Consider the following 20735-nt stretch of genomic DNA (forward strand, 5'->3'; position numbering starts at 1 on the left):
CCTCCATTTGGCGGTTCATCTAGCGTGACCCCGCTATATCGCAAATTTTTTGGGTGGAACATATCGACTTGTTTGTCAAAATTTCTGCTATGGCTAGGACATATTTTAATGGGGTTTGAAAGTTTTTTTAAGTTGCTATAAATACTGTACAAATTGGAATATTACAAGAAGTCCTAATTTTATGAGGGAAAAAAACCTCTTCGTATAAAGCCTTTATTTTCTTCAAAAAACTTTTATGAGGAAAAAGTCAATCTTATATGAAAGTTACAATTTTATGAGAGTCATTTTAGTAATTCGTAGTCCTCATTTGTTCATCATTAACAATTTGAGAATAAAGTTGGATAACTTTATTCAACGACAATGAAATAACGACTTTACAAGAATAAAGTTATGCTTTGATGAGAAAAAGTTGCACACTTAAGAAAATAAGAAAAAAGTTGTAATTCTGAGGAAAAAGTCACGAGTTTGCAATAAAAAGTAATTCATACAAGAATTAAGTCATAATTGCATTCATAAATGTGTACTACTTACAGAATGTATGTTATCACACCAACACTCCTGCGGATAGAGAGAGGAAAGACTTATTTAAAGTTTATAATGTTATTAAATGTTGACTTAACTACAGATATTCACTGGATAAAAGTGTGTGTATGTGTTTGCCCACGTACCACATGTCTGCCTCCAAGCCCAGAGGCTCGTAGTTTACCACCTCAGGAGCTGCAAGGATAATATGCCAACAATATCTTCAAAATTCAACCCCCTAGGCCAGTTTCACTTATCATCATGAAATGACATCACTAAAAAGTCTCAAGAAACCATGCCTGAAAAGACAAAGAGGTCTGCCATTTTGGTTTAAAGCAGCCATTTTAGTCATTGAGCCATATTTACAAAAAAAATGCATAGAAATGTTCTCATACGCAAAATCACCATCAGATTCATGACACGTGGGTACCAGACACCCCAGTGCCTATGTTAGTGAATTAGGTTCACTCAAAATGACGGGCTCGTGCCTACGAGCTGCAATTCTGCAGAAACCGCATCCTATTTCCCTATAAAAGGACATCTGTGCAGAGGTGTAAAGTCTCAAGAGATAAAAAAAAAAGGTAGGTAAAAAAAAAAAAGTCATAAACGGTGTTGCCAAAAAAATTCTTAATCTTTATCCTATTTTTCAAAAAGTTGGTATCATCGATAAGCTTGCTAAGCAAAGAAACCAACAACATACTTACTTAATCATTTTCAAATTCCAAACTTAAATTAGACAGTGTTGTATGTTTTATACTCTACATATGAAAAAAAAAAAAATTTAAGAGCTGAGAATGACAAAACACTGCATACACACGTGAATAAACTTGTTGGTCCCCCTCTGTTAACGAAAGAAAAATCCAGTGGTCACAGAAATAACTTGAATCTGACAAAAGTAATAAGTAAAAAATGTTGCTTGCATTTCTTTTGAACTGTGTTTCAACAGAATTGTTTAAAAAATAAATAAATACTGAAACACGCCGTGACAAAAAATTATGGTACCCCTAGAAAAGATAAAAATTAATTTCACCATAGGGACATGTTCAAACAAAGTGTGTCCTCTAATTAGCGCACAGGTGTCTTCAGACTTGTAATCAGTCATTCGGCCTATATAAAGGGTGATAATTAATCACTGTGGTGTTTGGTGACGTACCACACTAAACATGGATTAGAGGAAGCAAAGGTGAGCATTGTCACAGGAGATTAGAAAGAAAATAATAGACAAGCACGTTAAAGGTAAAGGTAAAAACCATCTCCAAGCAGCTTGATGTGCCTGTGAGTACAGTTGCACACATATTCATCCATCCATCCATCCATCCATTTTCTGAGCCGCTTCTCCTCACTAGGGTCGCGGGCGCGCTGGAGCCTATCCCAGCTATCATCGGGCAGGAGGCAGGGTACACCCTGAACTGGTTGCCAGCCAATCGCAGAACACATACAAACAAACAACCATTCACACTCACACCTACGGGCAATTTAGAGTTGTCAATTAACCTACAATGCATGTTTTTAGGATGTGGGAGGAAACCGGAGTGCCCGGAGAAAACCCACGCAGGCACGGGGAGAACATGCAAACTTCACAAAGGCGGGGCCGGGGATTGAACCCCAGTCCTCAGAACTGGGAGGCAGACGCTCTAACCAGTCGCTCACCGTGCCGCCGCACACATATTCAGAAATTTAATAACCACGGGACTTTAGCCACTAGCCAACCTCCATGGACGTGGCCACAGGAGGAAAATTAATGACAAACTGAAGAGATGGATAATATGAATGGTAACAAAAGAGCCCAGAACAACCTCCAAAGAAATTGAAGGTGAACTCCAAGGTCAGGGTACCTCAGTGTCAGACCACACCATCTGTCGTCGTTTGAGCCAAAATGGACTTCATGGAAGATGACCATGGAGGACACCTCTGTTTAAAATACATCATTAAAAAGCGAGACTGGAATTTGCCAAACTGCAGGTTGACAAGCAACAAAGCTTCTTGGAGAATGTCTTATGGACAGAAGAGGCAAAACTGGAACTTATAGGTGAGGCACATCAGCTCTGTTCATCGACGGAAAAATAAAACATACCAAGAAAAGAACTCTTTCCCTATAGTGAAAAATGGAGGTGGCTCTGTTATGTTCTGTGGCTCCTTTGCTGTATCTGGCACAGGGTGCCTTGAATCTCTGCATGTTAAATGAAATCTCAAGACTATCAAGGTATTCTAGAGAGAAATGTGTTGCCCAGTGTCAAAAAGCTTGGTCTTAGTCGAAGGGCATGGGTCTTACAATAGCATAATGACCCAAAAGACACAGCTACACCCAAGAATGATGGCTATGAGCAAAACATTGGACTATTCTGAAGTGGCCTTTTATGAGCACTGATCAAAATCCTATTGAAAATCTCTGGGAAACGCTGAAGCATGCTGTCTGGAGAAAGCACCCTTCAAACCTGAGACAACTGAAGCAATTTGCTCCAGTTTGCTTCAGGGTTGGCCAAAATACCTGCTGAGAGGTGCAGGAGTCTTTGAAAGTTAAAAAAAAAAATCATTTGATTTAAGTGATTGCCTCAAAAGATTGTCCAGGAAAATATTAAGTTAAGGGTACCATTGTTTTTGTCCAGGCCTGTTTCATGAGATAGTTTTTAAAAAATAATTCTGTTAAACCACACTAAATCTTTATTTATTAATACTTTTATCAGATTCAAGTTTTTTTCTGTGACTACTGTGGGGTTTTATTTCACTAAAAAAGGGGTGGCAACAATTTTATCCAGATGTGTACGCTGTTAAAACAAAGTAAGGAATAAATATCGCACAGCAAAGAGGCATTTGTAGTAGATAAAATTCAAGAAATTAGCGTTGGAAGCGAAAGAAAATATATGAGACATGTCGACTGCAGTATGTTACAATTCAACATGCCAAAGGAGGGGTGTGATCAATCAACTTTGCACATGCAGAACCACAGAATAATACATATAAATCAGATCATCATAGGATTACAAAAAAATATTAAAGCCTTGCAAAAACTAGGAAATGCAAGCGGTCCGACCACATTTCCATGACAAAGTCGGACTGCACACAGAGCTGCAACAAACAGCTGGGAAACATTAATGGACATACAGTACTGTAGAAGCACTCGATAGGAACAAGGGTAAACGTGATGAGAAGTCAGGGCTCTTTTTGCACTTTGTTGCACTGGTGCGCACAAAAGTTAGGTGCCCCCAAATTTTTGACCGCATTGCATTCAACAACACATTTTTACAGGTTCGCGGTTTAAATAAATAAATGAATACCGGTACATCTGCCTGTCTTTTTAGACAATATTGACTGGGAAATGATTAACATTCTGGTCAACAAAGTTCTTTATTTGAAGAACAATTCTAAAAGACAGGTAACCTACTGAAAAGAGTTGGTGCTTAAAGTGCTGTGTGTCAAGAGTATTGGTTAGGACTTTCGGACAAATCGGGGCTTGCCTTCACAATCTTCACGAAGAAGTTGACAATCGTTCTTTTCATCTTATCATCCGTGGCTATTTACACTAAATCTGATGGACCTATGCCACTTACCTAGGCCTGTCAATATAAAAAAAATTTTTAGGATGGTATATGTTCACAGAAACTATTACAAATAAACGATAGTATCATTGATTTTTTTTTATGCCGCTAATATCATATTAGAGCATAATAATTAAAGTACATCCTTTTTAAGAGCAATTAACTTTTAATTATCAAGAATATTGAACACTGGCATTGAAACGTAGAAAAAAATAATTAAATATCTTAGGAAAATAAAAAAATATACATAAAAAAAGATTCAGCTTCTCGTCCCGGAAATTGCACTTAAACCAATATTAAACATTTGGTACAAGAATTCAAATATCCATATAATATGGAGTTAACAGCCAATATATTGCCAATCAAGTTTTCAGTTGCTTAAGAAAACGTGCAAAGTAACAACATTAATAACGGCAAAACAACCAGATGGAAGAAACCCGTTTTGCATCAATATTTGTACTGGCTATCAAAAGTCTGAAACATTTCTTTAAACATTGATTTCTCAACATGTTAAATGGCTGCATATTTCCTTTGTTGAGCAAAGGCTTTTTTAATTGCGAGCTGATGGGAAATGTTTTTTGTTCCCAGCTGAAGAAATAGGGTGGGATTTATGTGCTTTAAATGGAATTTGTCACTTTGAGCTTTGTGTTGTCAGAGTTTGTTGCGACTTCATACAAATTTGACATACCAGCTCATTGGTGTAAGCGGGATGGCCATGGTTTAAAACACAATGGGTTTATATTGTGTGTTATTTAGCACATTAGTCAACTCATTAGAAAATTCCTGGTTAGAGTTATTATTGTTAAAGTTATTATTGTTGTTTTTATAAACTGTAGTTCCAATACATTGTGCATCTTGGGTAAAATGAAAATTAGAATTTCTCCAAGAGCTGATCTTGCATTATTTGTGTGTACACAAGGTCTGAGGAGTTTCTAAATTTGTTCACAAAGTACAAACATATTGATGAATCACAGAATGAATGAATTTAGCCCCCGGGAAAAGTTTCACTTAGCACCATGAAAATTGGGAGACATGTCTGTCATGAGTAGAGGTGCAAAAAATACTCATGAAACCATGCACAAAAAGACAAGTTAGTCTGCCAGTTTGGTTTGGAGAAGCCATTTTTGTGTCCATTTCAGCATGCCCTAATCTTTGAAAATTCATCCTCCCAATCAGTTTCACTTGGCATTATGAAATTTGGTACATCTATTATGAGTAGTCCCACAAAAAAGTCATGTCCAAAAACACACAGCAAGTCTGCCATTATGGTTTGAAGTAGCCATTTTAGAGTCATGTCGTAACTAACTAATAACAAATTTGTCCAAGAGATTTTCTCCCAACGCTACCAAATATAAAACACATACTGTTTACTAGAAAGATGGGTCACACTAAATTGTGAAACAATTAATTTTCAGTCATTGCATACAAGCTGCGCATGCAGATGAATTTTGAAACAAAACCTGGAACATATTAAGTCAACTCCACAAGGGCAGATCTTGACCAAACATTTGATTTAGGAACATGAAATTTGGTAGACATGTCTATCATGAGTAAAGCCCAAAAAGTCACAGGACTCCGTGCCTGAAAGGAGACACGGATGCTGCCATTTTGGTTTGAAGTACACACAAGGATTTTTCTAATCTTATTTTATTTTTTTAAATCTGCTACAAACACCACATATGAAGATTAAAAATAAATAAATCTGGCATTTAACTGTTTAGGTCGTACTGTTTGTGGTGTGCTCCTATAATCTCAACAAAGAATACTAAACACAGAGATTCTGGTCTACCACGAAGAAGACGAAACATAGCAATGCAATGTCAAAGAGAACACGAGGGGGAAATAATCGTAGCCTTGGGTCCATTTTTTTTCCAGTAAAATCACAAATGAAAAAATAAAAACAGACCATGAATAAAACGAGGCTCAGATGTGAAATAAGCATTCTCTGGTTTCCCAGTTTAACAAGCTGGTCCTCCATTTTGAGTTCCACGAGATTGTGTTTCCGGTGTGTGAACAGTGTTATTTTACTGGTATGCAGTTATTTTGAATGCCTATCTTGACAGGTACCTGGATATGTTTGCACTGATGTTTCACGAGTGTTGCCAAAGTGACTGGAGGTGCGCGTGTTGCCAAATGGTGATGTCGTCAATATAGACTTGTTTTGGAAAATACTTCTTGCCATCCGGTGAACCCACATACAATATACAACATTAGGTAGGACATGTTTGTTTTTATTCACGGCCACTTCCTTGATCCCCTTTCAGGTCACTTGTTAACTGGCTACATTCTGTTTCACGTCACAATTCACAGAATCATGACTTGCACAAACAAAAGATTTTTGGTCATAAATATTGAACACATTTAATATTTGAGATTGTCGGCCCCAACATGTTTTTTACCCTATTATTGGGACAAATTCACTCTTAACACAACCCAGACCAAAGGGTAATCTTATAGGATAATCCTATAAAATAGTGTCTGGTGTTTGTCGTCCTTGGTCAGGAAGGGCCAAAATCAGGACAAAAAGTCTGATTGTCTTTTTGTGTTTACTTGACCTTAGGGTCATTTTGGTCATTTCTAGGGGTCTTTGAGTTTTTATCATTGACTGAGTTTGAGTTTTTATCATTGCATGTACGGAGAGCATGGCAGTCACTTTTGATGACTTGTCATAAAATATGAAACTCTTCACAAAAAAATAATTGGGTGGGCATGTCTATCATTCCATGATGCATGCAAAAGTCTCAAGGACCCACGGCAGAAAACAAACAAAGTCATCCATTTTGGTTTGAAGCAGACATTTTGAGGTCGGATTCGAGGGCTTTGTGGCTCTTTGACGAACTCTTACTCGTGAATACACGAACCTGCATTGTACAGTGTTCCCTCGTTTTTCGCGGTTAATGGGGACCAGAACCCCCCGCGAAAGGTGAAAAACCGCTAAGTAGGTTTTAGGAATTTTCGTGGATGTGTATGTGGGTACCAGAATGTTTAAAATATGTAAAGATTTTATACTTTACATATTTGCGACAAAGATTACAACAGTACACGTATTTACTTAAATCTTTAGTTATAAAACTTATATAGTAATTAACATTTATTATACAGTAATTAACATTGATCAACATTGCCTTCTGAGAGAGCCGAAGAGGCTTGTGTTGGTGGCGGAGGTTTGGCCTTTGTCCTGATCATATTAGTGTCCAAACTCACTGTCTTTTCCCTGCAATCAGCAATCCACAATGCCAATGCAGCTTCCATTTTCACAATTCTCTTATTACGCAGAGTTACCACACGTTTCGCTTCCTTATTGAAGGTTATTGAAGCAGTTTTGCGGATGTTTGCTTCCTCTTTCGTTATGTACCGCACTGTAGATCCATTCACGCTATAATGGCGTGCCACAGATGCATAACTTCTGCCCTCTTTGATCAAATCTAAAAGTTTTACGTTTTCGCTGATGCTCCTAATCTTCTTCTTCCTCTCGGCGCCCCGGAAGAAGCTTTCGCAGGGGCACAGCGCTTCGGCGGCATTGTAAGGGCTTGCTTAACTAATCAAAAAAATTATTGCTTAAACAAAAAAAGTTATTGCGAACACAACAACGTGAACAAGACTGGCGAGACACAACAAGGGAAGATGGTGGGTGAGGCTGCGATGATGCGCAGTCAATCAGCTCACGGGATAGATCCACTCGTGCTCTCATTGGTCGATGTCGCGCCGGGAACCAATCACGCGCCTTGTATGAGTGCCCGTTCAGTACAGGCATGTACAAAGCCCCGGAGTCAACTCATCTCTTTGTTTGGCATGCAAGGAAACCTTCTCTTGCGCACATCAACATGAAACAACGCGTCTTTCCACAATATGGCTGCCGATATGACTATTTTTTTTTAATGAATATTTTGGAAAAACCCGCGAAGCACTGAAGCCGCATAGCGTGAAGCGCGAAGTGGCGAGGGAACACTGTACTGTGGTTCATGGTCCATGAAAAAGTGAGTGTGACGGCCCGTTCATCGCTGCTTGCAGCTTTAATATTGTTGCTTTGCTTCAGATGTGAGTGTGACTCATTTATGTGGTGGCGACAACAGAGTGTAAAAGCAACAACGAACACATGCACCTGTGTGGAACACTGACCGACAAACTCCGGCGTTCCGAAAATGTTTTTAAAGTCGCTGCCAAAATCGATCTTGTGCGCCAGGCCGAAGTCAATGAGCTTGATGCGTGGGTGAGGCACAGAGCGGCTCAACAGCATGATGTTCTCCGGCTGGAAATACAACACAACACCCCCAGATTAATTTACCAAGATGAGAAAGACAAGTCAAGTAAAAGGTACACTAAGATACATAAAGGAAAAATAGGAGAACAAAAGTCATAATGTCACAAGAATAAAATTGTAAGTTGTTATATAGAATTGAAGCATAATATTTTTTTAATAATTGTCATTTTATGAGAAGAAAATTATCATTTGCAGAAATTAAAAAAGCAAAAGTGATGATTTACTTTTTACGCCAGTTAAGTTGTAATATGACCAGGGGAAGAAAAAGAACTGAATTTTAAAATAGTGTACTGAGAAGAAAGTCGCAATTTTACGAGAAGTTGTCATTTTAAGAGAAGAAAGAGAAGAACATTTTAGTAAAACTAACATAGTACTATTATGAGCTGGAAAAAGCTGGAATTTCTATGAGGAAAAAGTGATAATTATTCTGAGAAAAGTAATTTTAAGAGAAGTGGTATTTTTAATAAAATAAAAGCCATTATTCGAGAATTAAGTTGGAATTTTACAAAAAGAAAAACCATGTTACCTATATAACGTTATCTGGGGAAGAATGATGTAATTTTACGAGAAAAACTTGGCATTTTATAAGAAAAAAATGTTACCATTTTATCCATCTATTCATTTGTAGTAATTTTGGAAGATTGAAGTTTTTGTAGTACCAGAAAAAAGTCATACCATATTTTCACGACCATAAGGCTCACTTAAAAGTCTTAAATTTTCTCCAAAATGGACGGGGCGCCTTATAATGCGGCGCGCCTTATGTGTGGACCGAGTTCCAAAATCTATGAATGTTGTTGTGTGATGAGCGCTCCGCTTGACTGACTGGGAGCATTTCCTGCCGACATGCTGCTTATACAGAGGAAAGGCGGACGTGGCTGAGGACAGCATGCGGCCGTTAAAGGGGGAAGGGTGCGCGTGAAGGAGGATGCTAAAGGCACGCCTCCAGTAGCTATATAGCGCCAGTATGTGCATTGTGCAAAACAACATCGGTTTGGCTATGGACCCCCGAAAATGGCACCTGCGAAGGGACACGCTTACGAAGCACAGTTTAAACTGCAAGCTATCAGTTACGTGGAGGAACGTGGGAATCGAGCAGCCGCAAGAGAATTCAAGATCAACGAATCCATGGTTCGCAAGTGGAGGAAGCAGGAAAACGAGCTTCGTCAAGTCAAGAAGAGTTTCCGCGGAAACAAGGCAAGGTGGCCCGAGTTGGAAGACCAATTCAAGCAATGGATTAATGAGCAAAGAAGCGTCTCTACAGTCACCATTTGACTGAGTGCAATAACTCCCCGCCTCTTGCCCGATGATAGCTGGGATAGGCTCCAGCACGCCCGCGACATAGTGAGGAGAACCGGCTCAGAAAATGGATGGATGGATGTTTTAGCGGGCATGCACGCTACCGTATGTTTTAAGCTAGCGTATGTTTTACCATGCCTGCGCCCAATAATACGGTGCGCCTTATGTATGTGTTAAATGCTCGTGAAAATACGGTAACTTATAAGACATAAGCTGCAATTTTACGAGAATTAAGTTGCAATAAAACTTCAAGAGAATTAACTTGTACACATCCATCCATTTTCTGTACCGCTTATCTTAGGTCTTAAGGGTCGCGGGTGTGCTGGAGCCTATCCCAGCTATCTTCGGGCGAGAGCCGGGGTACACCATGAACTGGTCGCCAGCCAATCGCAGGGCACATAGAAAACGCCAACCAATCGCACTCACATTCACACATACGGGCAATTTAGAGACTTCAATCAACCTAGCATGCATGTTTTTGGGATGTGGGAGGAACCGGAGAAAATCCACGCAGGCACCGGAAGAACATGCAAACTCCACATAGGCGGGGCCACCCCGGTCCTCAGAACTGTGAGGCAGATGTGCTAACCAGTCGGCCTTGTACCATTACCATAAAAAGTCATTCATTGGTCTAGAATTATGTTCCGCCTTTGAAGTCATAATTTTATGAGAATAAAGCTGTAATATTACCCGAAAAAGTTGACATTTTTAAATAAAAAAAGTGGTAATTTTATGTTAATTAGGATGCAACTACTTTTACAAGGTGTAAATTGTAAAAGGAGTGTGGCGGTGTTACCTTGAGGTCAAAGTGAGCGATATGTTTGGAGTGCAGGTAGAAGACTCCATCCAAGATCTGCTTGAGGAACTGCGTTGCTTCCTCCTCGCTCAACGATTCTTTCTCCGCCAGGAAGTCAAAGAGTTCTCCACCGGCCACGCTAAACAGACAATTAAAAAGCCATAAATCTCTTTTTAATGGAGTCCAGCGCTGCTTATCTGATCACGCAGGTCCATTAGAGTGCAGTCAAAGTCGCTTTTAAACAGCTCTGATATTGACATCGTGCCAATTGAACGCATCGATGGAAAACAATAGGAAAACAGTAAACAGGCACAAGGTTGCAGCATATTTGGATGAGTGACTGCTTAAACCACAGTTGGAGAACCTGCTGGCCGTGGGCCATTTGTGTAGGACTAAACTGTAATATACCAGAAAAAAAAGTCATCTTACGAGAAGTCAAACATTTACTAAAATAAAAGTACAGTGGTGCCTTAATTTAAAATCTGAATTTCCTTCCCCCTCCTCCTCTTGGGTCTGGTTGAGTCCGTGTTGCCCTCCTGGGGGATGCGGGTCACGGGGCTGCTCTCCGTCCCTGCCCTGGGTGAACACTGGCCCCACTTCGGGGGTCTTGTCCTGGTCTTCGGGTGGGGGGTTGGGGGCCATGCTGCTGCTTCCCGGGCCTGTGTCCTCCTCTTCCCTCTCCCCGGGACACTCCGTCGTGGTCGTCGCCCCTCTCTCCCTTGGGCTGTGTAGGGTCCCCGGCTGACTTGGTGCTCATGGTAGGTGTCAGCGCCTCCTGCTTCGGTCACCAAGCATGGTGGGGCAGGCGCTGGGCCGGGTGCTGATACATCTATGCTGGTTTCCGGTCCTCCAGTTTTAATGCATCATACACCTGTTTTTTTTTATTCATTTATTTATTTTTTATGCACTACACCCCACCACACACAATCACGGTACAGGGAAAATGGGTGGTGGGTTTTCACATTTCTCTTGGCTTGACTTCTGGGGCCTGTGAGGTACGTTTGAAGTGTCGACGGTCAATGTGTCCTGCACTTCACATTAGTTCTTGCAGCTAGTGAGCCGCCTTCTTCATGAATGCAGAAGCCACTAATCCCTCTGTGGTTGTCATGCCAAGCTGGCTTGAACCAGGGCTGTATGTAGCTAGCTCATTGTAATTTGGGGGCCCACGGCAAACATAGTTATAGCCTCCCTCCCCCTTTTGTAATGTAGACCACTTTTGTCTTGCTTTTGAAATCTGTTACAATTATCTGACAGCTGAAGTTAGCCTACTAATAGTTACCACCAAAGATTTTTAATATTGTTTATCTTCAACTAAAATGTTTTAATTTGAGAAAATACTATATAAAGTCCTAAAGGTTCTTCTTGAGGATTATCAAATAAGTGAATCAATTTAACACATTAACTGTAGTTGACAAGACCATTAATCAAACTTTAATATAGCTTACCATTTGAAGCGCTTTTATCCTCACTCACACCTTGGTGAAAAGTGTCACTCTCCACTTTATCGCTATACTCGGCTGACACTGACATCAGTGCTACTGGACTGGCAAGAGCATCATTATACAGTATTACATTTTTAGAAGGCATAAAGTTAAATCAATAAGTCAATATTCTACTTTGATTGAAGGTTTTTCTTTTTACAATTCAATACTAAAGATATGCTCTTTAAATCAATTCATCATAACATTTAGGCCTGGCCAACAGGAAAGAGTTGTTTATTCATTCGTCCATTCATTTTCCGTACCGCTTATCCTCACGAGGGTCACGGGCGTGTTGGAGCCTATCCCAGCTATCGTTGGGAGAGAGGCGGGGTACGCCATGAACTGGTTGTCACCCAATCGCAGAGAGTTGTTTATGTTTTGGCTATATCCAATGTTGTTTTGGTCATGCTATTATTACTAGTTATTTCTTGTGTGTAGGGAATAATACTGAAGATAACAAACAATGGCAATATTTATTTCAAAGAAACAAAAACTTATTTTCCCATATCATTCAGCCCTACTACTGATTTATGACGACTAGGTAGTTTTAATCGGGCCCACATAATTAAAGCTTATCGGCTTCCTAGTGACGAGGACTGGCTAAGTGTGGCTAATACATAACGTGATTTTGTGGCTAACTACACACTAGTATGGCTATGAGATTTTTATAAAGTTTAGCCACATTGGCTAAGATATTTCATGACCCAGTGCCAAACCTGTTTTGGTGTGGGCACACTGGCCACCAGGGGGCAGTATAATACACACTGTATATATCTAATACACAGACAACAACAACTGCTGAGGAAGATGAAGAAACCGTCTTTTTTTTTTTTTGCAAAGGACAATGAATATATACCTGTAAGTATTGTCATAGTGTCTGTCTATATTGCGACATAATGTTTTCAAATATTAGTTGCGTTAAGGGGTATAACAAGTGCCACATCGATCATACGTATCTTGAAAAACTTGGTCACTCGTAAATCGAGGTACCACTGTAGTACAATTATGAAAAAAGTGTTATAATCTCCATACAATTAAGTTAACAGCACCAGAAAAAGTGGTAATTTTACGAGAAAACTTTGTAATACTACAGGAAAAAAATTTCAGAAAATTGTGTTGTAAAGATTACCAGAAAAAAAATATGATTACAGTAATTTTGATCAAATAATACAGTACATTACTAGAAATAAAGTCTTAATTAAAAAAAAATAATAAAATTGTAATTCGGGATGTCCTGATCCAACTTTTTCCACTTCCGATCCGATACAGATATGCAGCCTTGAGTTTTGGTTGATATCGGTCCTATCCGATTTTAGCAATAATCATAAATAATTTGCTTTTTTTGTCCTATGGAATGTTAGAAAAAGCTTAATCAAGTGATATTACTCAAACAGAGAACAATATTCAGCAACCGTAAGTAAGAGAAAAATGCAACCATTTATTATTAACCAACGGGTGACAAAGTAACTGCTCTACACGTCTTGACCTATGAGGGAGAGTGTGGTGCACGAAATGAGATACACACTTGGAGTAACAAAGAAAGTACAAGTCATGATTAAATATTGTTATTACAACTTGTTTTTCCACAGTTTGAAGAATATACTGTATGCCAGAGAATATTGTTATATTGCTGGTTTGTATGTGTTTATACAGCGTTTGTGTACCAATATTTATTATTTTGAGAGATATGTGTAACAAGTTTGATGCTAATTTCCGTTAGCTCATCACCGGCGGTTTTTATTCATTGTGTGTTAGCTTTGAGCCAGCAAACAAAACAAAAATGAAGAAAGAAACTAAGTCTGTGATGAATTGGAACATTCAATAGGTGTAATTATTTGTCTGTTTAGTTTTGCAGTGAACTTCGACTGGAGTATCAATAAACGACATTAAGCAAGCAACATTCAGTCTTGCGCCTTGCTACTATCTTAGCACCTTAGCGACCTGTTGTGATCACGTGGGCTCTCCATGCCATCTGGGCACTGATGGATAAGAGTGCAGGAATGGAATGCTTGTATAATCTTAGATTTTAGAACCAGTCTGATACGATCCTTGTTTTTTTGCTGACATCGGACCGATTTCCGATCTCAAAGATCGAATCGGGACACCCCTTCAGCATTATTCACTAAACACAAGAAATAAATTATTCTATAGTGTGACCAGAGGTGGGTAGAGTAGCCAAATATTGTACTCAAGTAAGACTACTCTTACTTTAGAATAATATGACTCAAGTAAAAGTAAAAAGTAGTCCTCCAAATAATTACTTAAGAGTAAGAAAGTACTCCTTGAAAAAAAAACTACTCGAGTACTGAGTAACTAGCGAGTAACTTCTGATTTGTTTTTTTTAATTAGAGGATGACTGTCAAATAAAATAAAAAAAATAACTAAATAAACTATGAATGTGCAAATTCAGACTACATTCTAATAAACCTGTCACATGACAATTTTGACACATGGTCACTTAAACACGATCATTTTGACAAGGTAATATTGGCACGTTATCCTTTTGACAAATGGTCACTGATTGACTGGTCACTATGACACATGATTACATTGACACACTGTGACTTTGACACATGGTAATTTGTCACAGTAATACTGGAACGTTGTCACTTACAAATGGTCACTTCGACATGTTTACTTTGACGTGAGGTCACTGATTAATTAAACTGAGTAATTATTTGGAAGACTACTTTTTACTTGAGTCACATTATTCTAAAGTAGCAGTACTCCTACTTTAGTTCCATATTTGGCTACTCTTCCCACCTCTGACAATTTATTCCAGAAATATACAACTTTTTACTCTAGAAAATATTTCTTTTTTTTAAGCGTAATTACATGTATGCAACTGTTTTGCCAATTTTTTCAGGATTTGTTTTCCCCCCCTGAAAATAACTTTTTGGGCATATATGCTACTTTTTTCAGATGTATAATTTTTCTCTCTCGAAAATGTGACTTTTCTCGAAAACAAAACTTTTTTCGGAGATATCCAGAAAGCACTTATTTCACTACCATTTTTTTCCCAACATTATGACTATTATAGTACAATTACAACTTGTTTTTTCACATCAAAATTAAGTTTAAAAAAACAAAAACATATGATAGCAATACTTAATTTTGTTAAAAAATGTGTTGTTACTAAAACTTTATTGTTGTTGAATGTTTATTGCAAAAATAACTTTTTCTTTTAATATTACAACTGCATTTTCACGAAAATCGCTAACTCACAGCTCCAGTATGAGGATGACGTCGGCCTTGTTCTCAAAGACCTCGTGCAGCGTGATGATGTTGGGGTGCTGGATCTCTTTCAGGATGTTGACCTCACGCTCAATGTCCTCCCGTGTCACGCCGCGCCGGCTCGACTTGCTACGTCGCTTCTTGATAAACTTGGCGGCATACTCGGTGGCTGTGTTCCGCTGCCGACACCGCCGAACGACTGCGAACTGGCCGCTGCCAACAGGGGGACAGAGGAAGTCAAGATTTACCACCACAAACAGCACAAAGTATCCACAGTGGCAACTGTTTACGTTTTCGCAATCAGTGGCATGACTGGACTAAAATGTACCATTTTAATGACAACGCAAGAAGACTGAAACATACAATTTTTGGATTCTGGTGAAGGGGTGAACGCTTCCAAAATTCAATATAAATCATAGCATGGATGGATGACAAGATGACTGGACCACACCATTTTTTTTTAACTTCAGTGACAGTGTATAACACTTCCAAAATTTTATAACAAAAATCACAGCATGGATGGATGATCCAAGATGGCTGGACCATACCATTTTATTTTATTTTTTATTTTATTTATTTTTTAATGCTGGGACGGAAGACTTTTCCTAAACATAAAAATAAATGAAGTAACATGGACTGGACCGTACCATTTTTAATTATGGCATGACTGAAGAAGATTGGACTGCTGCACCATTTTTGAATCTGGGTCACGTTGGGGAACATTCACTAAACTACTGTATAACACAAATCAAAGAATAAATTGATGATTCAAAATGACTGGAATGTACCATTTTTTTTTCAATTCTGGGGCAGGGGAGAACATTTCCAAAACTTGGCACAAAGCTAGGGCTGGGGAAAAAAAGTCAAATAACTAGTGGGTCGACTACAAAAAAAGTTTCTGCTTGTTTTCCAGACAGACATTAATTGCAGATGCATGCAAATAATGAAATGAAATAATGGGGGCCATTGAAGAAGACAAGCCAAAACGACAAAGCATGTCAAAAGTGTGGTATTAAACAATAGCTAATTAACAACTTCTTCTTCTTCTTCTTTTCCTTTCGGCTTGTCCCGTTAGGGGTCGCCACAGCGCGTCATCCTTTTCCATGAGAGCCTGCATCCTCCTCTCGAACACCAACTGCCATCATGTCTTCCCTCACGACATCCATCAACCTTCTCTTTGGTCTTCCTCTAGCTCTCTTGCCTGGCAGCTCCATCCTCATCATCCTTCTACCAATATACTCACTCTCTCTCCTCTGGACGTGTCCAAACCATTGAAGTCTGCTCTCTCTAACTTTGTCTCCAAAACATCGAACCTTGACTGTCCCTCTGATGAGCTCATTTCTAATTTTATCCAACCTGGTCACTCCGAGAGCGAACCTCAACATCTTCATTTCCGCCACCTCCAGCTCTGCTTCCTGTTTTTCTCTTCAGAGCTAATTAACAACAATATGGTTAATTAACAGTTATCAAATAAACATTCATTGATTCTGCAATTGTTATGTTTACGGTTTTGAGTTCATGATCTGAGCTCTACTTCTTGTGTTGGTGCACCACCTAGTAGCTGAGTGGCTGATGTTATTTGTATAGTACAGTGGAGTAGTTTGTGTATTCTTGCTGTAGTCCTCGATGAAAGCATCTTTGTGTTTAATCAAAATAAGACATTGTCAAACATCTGCTTTTACGTAGGAAATAATTCTCATGTTAGATCATTACATTTTCCATAAAATTCACTACCTGCATTGTTGTGTGTTTGGGTTTGAGGAAAGAAACTTCTGGCCGTCTAGAACGCTTATCAAAATTTCATAAAGTGTAGCAATCAGATTACGAGACTGATAAAAGGTTTCTCATCACTTTTCCTAAATTTTATCCACATAAAAAGTGACGTGGTGCCCCCATAATAGATACAATAGCTTGATTTATAACGCTGCAATTTAAAATTACGCTAAATCGGAAGTAACGCAGGCTTCGCTTCCAGCTCACTCTTTTCTCCTAAATTAATTACATCTTTATTTAACCTGTATATGCTACAGTATATAATAGAAGCAGTTCTGAGGACCGGGGTTCAACTCCCGGCCCGGCCTGAGTGGAGTTTGCATGTTCTCCCTGTGCCTGCGTGGGTTTTCTCCGGGCATTCCGGTTTCCTCCCACATCCCCAAAACATGGATGGTAGGTTGATTGGAAACTCTTAATTTCCCTTAGGTGTGAATGTGTGCGCGAATGGTTGTTTGTTTATATGTGCCCTGTGATTGGCTGGCGACCAGTTCAGGGTGTACCCCGCCTCTCGCCCGTAGATAGCTGGGATAGGCTCCAGCACCTTCGCGAGCCTTGTGAGGATAAAGCGGTACAGAAAATGGATGGATATTTTACTGTCTGGTATGTGGTAAATAACTGTAGAATTTAAAGGAATGTCTAACAGTGTGTATATCAAACTAGTATCTATTTGCATTAATATGTACCCAAGAAGTAGCCCAGTTTCAAAAAGGTTGTTGAAAACAACATCACTCCCTCTCCTGTGATATTGCGTAACTGTTATTTATTTGGTTTTGTTTAATCATTAAACAATACCAAAAAAACAATATTGGTCAGTTAATGAACAGCAATAGATACAATACAATTTATTTTTTAATTAACTTTAATGCAAAGTACATTTGAATCCGATTATTTGATTAATCGGAATTATGGATAGAATAATTGATTCTAAAAATATTCGATAGTGACAGCCCTAAATGGACGATACCATATTTAGAATTCTGGTGTATGGTAATGCACGATAAATGGACTGTACCATTTGTTCAAATATTCTGCAGCAAGTCGAACAAAGACTTTCATGACTTAAATCTGTATGTATCGTGGTGCAAGCCCCTATTACACTGTTACATGGGAACGCCACCTGTGCGCTAGGTTCTGTGTTAAAGGCACATTCTGTGATGCATACAAGCCCTAATACACAAAGTAGACAGTGAACATTTGCCATGGCTGAAAGGCGTAATGACTCATGCGCCAGCTAAGCGAATGAGAAGATGGAGGCTAAAAAGAATGTGGTGTTCTCTTGACTGACTTTTTAGAGAAGACAGAACATGATGTACTGGCCTCTAGAGTTTAAAAGGAAAGGTTGCTAATTAGGTGGCACGGTGGACGACTGGTTAGCACATCTGCTTCACAGTTCTGAGGACCGGGGTTCAAATCCCGGCCACGCCTGTGTGGAGTTTGCATGTTCTCCCCGTGCCTGCGTGGGTTTTCTCCAGGCACTCCGGTTTCCTCCCACATCCCAAAAACATGCGTGGTAGGTTGATTGCAGACTCTAAATTGCCCGTAGGTGTGAATGTGAGTGCGAATGGTTGTTTGTTTGTATGTGCCCTGCGATTGGCTGGTGACCAGTTTAGGGTGTACCCCGCCCGAAGATAGCTGGGATAGGCTCCAGCACGCCCGCGACCCTAGTGAGGAGAAGCGGTACGGAAAATGGATGGATCGAGGTTGCTAATTAATATATGATAAAATTGGAACCACGACTGCAGGTTTTGTTAGCTCATACTACCTGTCGTCACGATGCTAGTCACTGCTAAATCAACTTTGGCAACCGCTGCAGGTCCAGTATTCTAGAAAGATTCAAGTGTAATGATAATTTCTACCTCTCGAGGCTGCTTTTATTTACAAAAGTCTACATTGACATGACTGATTCGAGCAATACTAGTGTAATAAGCAACTGTGATAGGGTGGTGGCTTAATTGTGTGTGCGTGTGTCATGATTATCTTAGTATCTTAACATTTGAGGAACAAATTCTACGTGGAATGAATTATCGATATCACATATGTATCGTAATGCTACTGTATCTGCAGGAATTCCAACCAATACGATAGTCGATATTTGATACCTGTGTATTGATATTTGATACGGGTGTATTATTTGGTAATGTTGAAGCATTAATTATTGATATTGATGTATCGGTATTTCATACTGGAGTATCGATATATGAAATTGCTGTATCCATATCTGATACCATATTGATATTTGATACTGGTGAATCAATATTTGATGTTGGCGCATCGATAACGGGTGCTGGTGATTTTAATTTGATAATGTGTTCATATTCGTTATAGGTGAAATATGTCAAACTGATGTATCTTTTCTTGATCGTGGAGTATCTATGTATAATTTTTACTAAAGAATTGAGATTTTATACTGGAGCATCGACATTTCATACTGGAACAACGATACTTGATACCGGTGCATCGATATCTGATACTGGAGCATTGGTATTTGATACTGGAGCCTTGATATTTGATACCTGAGCAACAATAATTGATATTGATATTGGTGTATCCATATTTTATACTAGTACATTGATACTTGATGCATAGGTATAAAAATGTTATACAGGTGTGCTGATACTTGATATCAATATTTGATACTGGTGTATCGATATATGATACTGGTCTATCGACATTTGATACTGGAGTATTAATGTTTGATACTGGAGTAAGCACCAAAAGTAGGACTCTAAGTTAGGACGTCATGATGTCCATTACGTTAGCTGTAATGTATAGCTAGATAATGCTGGGATTACGGGCAAAGATTACATGGATAAATACCTTGATGGCCTTTAATTTACATAAACGTGGCTCTCATGCCCCTGCAGGATTATTTGTGTTTAATCAGGCCTTTTTAGTGTGTTAATGGTGGCACATTACAGTTGTTATTGACAAGTAAAGCTCTTTTCAAAGGTGACCATGTGGTAGGTGCAGGTCATGGCCTGACTGTGGTGTTGCGGTTTTGGTTAGCAAAATGGTCTTGAGAGTTTTTCCTCTTTAACCCAATGGGCTCTATTGCTGGCCATTTCCCCCACATTGCTAACTTTTTTTAACCATTTTATCTTAGATTTCTATTCTATGTTCTAGTGGGGGCGTGAATAATTATATAGTGGGGGAACACCAAATTTATGGTTAAAATTATTAATAAAAGCAATTCTAAACACTTGGTCCCTAACCCCCAAGAATAGTTCACAGTACTATTTTGCTAAAATGTGCCTTTGAGATAAACAGCCACCATCCTGCAATGTTAAGTCATTCAACACACCCAACCCAAACCAGCATCCCCATGTTCCTTTCCCAGCACCAGCCTCCTCTCTGGTATGCTCTCCTCTCTTCTCCCCTCTGGCAAGTAGGCCAAAAAGTGTGAAGGTCTGTTTTAAGTCACAACAAAGCCAACGAGGACATTTGATCCCGCATCCTGCTATCTGGCCTCTTGAAAAAGAGTCTCCCCTCCTCTGTTTGTTCTCTGTCTGCATAGAAGGGCTCTTCCCTCATTATTTCTACACCCCCCCCCCCCCCACCCCGTCTATTGCAAGAGTTATGCAAGTGTGGAGGGATTCCCCTGCTCATTAAAAAAAAAAAACATTGTGTTGTGATGTAATGATCAAAATACTTCGTTTTTGCTTGAAAAACAACAACTCACAAATCAGCACAAAAAACATTGTACTACATGTACACTTCCGAAACCAAATACAGTGGTACCTCGAGTTATGAGTTTTTGTTCCCTTGACCATTTTGACCGTCTTTAAATGCGAACAAAAATTTTAGTTACCAGTGCTAGATGGTGGCAGCAAACTTCA

At 39.2% G+C, this 20735-nt stretch overlaps 1 protein-coding gene across 3 annotated transcripts in view; it reads right to left on the reverse strand.

The window, feature by feature from the left end:
* dapk1 (death-associated protein kinase 1) overlaps positions 1 to 20735 on the reverse strand; it is a 76517-nt gene that overhangs the window by 34178 nt on the left and 21604 nt on the right. For all 3 annotated transcript variants that reach the window (XM_061767114.1, XM_061767116.1, XM_061767117.1), the window contains exons 3-7: positions 15118 to 15339; positions 10412 to 10550; positions 8178 to 8307; positions 669 to 717; positions 532 to 558 (exon numbers count right to left, since the gene is read on the reverse strand). In XM_061767114.1, the coding sequence (XP_061623098.1) occupies positions 532 to 558; positions 669 to 717; positions 8178 to 8307; positions 10412 to 10550; positions 15118 to 15339 (567 nt within the window). The remainder of the gene's footprint in view (positions 1 to 531; positions 559 to 668; positions 718 to 8177; positions 8308 to 10411; positions 10551 to 15117; positions 15340 to 20735) is intronic.

Source organism: Phyllopteryx taeniolatus, chromosome 3 (genome assembly GCF_024500385.1).
Source record: "Phyllopteryx taeniolatus isolate TA_2022b chromosome 3, UOR_Ptae_1.2, whole genome shotgun sequence".
NCBI classification, from domain to species: Eukaryota; Metazoa; Chordata; class Actinopteri; order Syngnathiformes; family Syngnathidae; genus Phyllopteryx; species Phyllopteryx taeniolatus.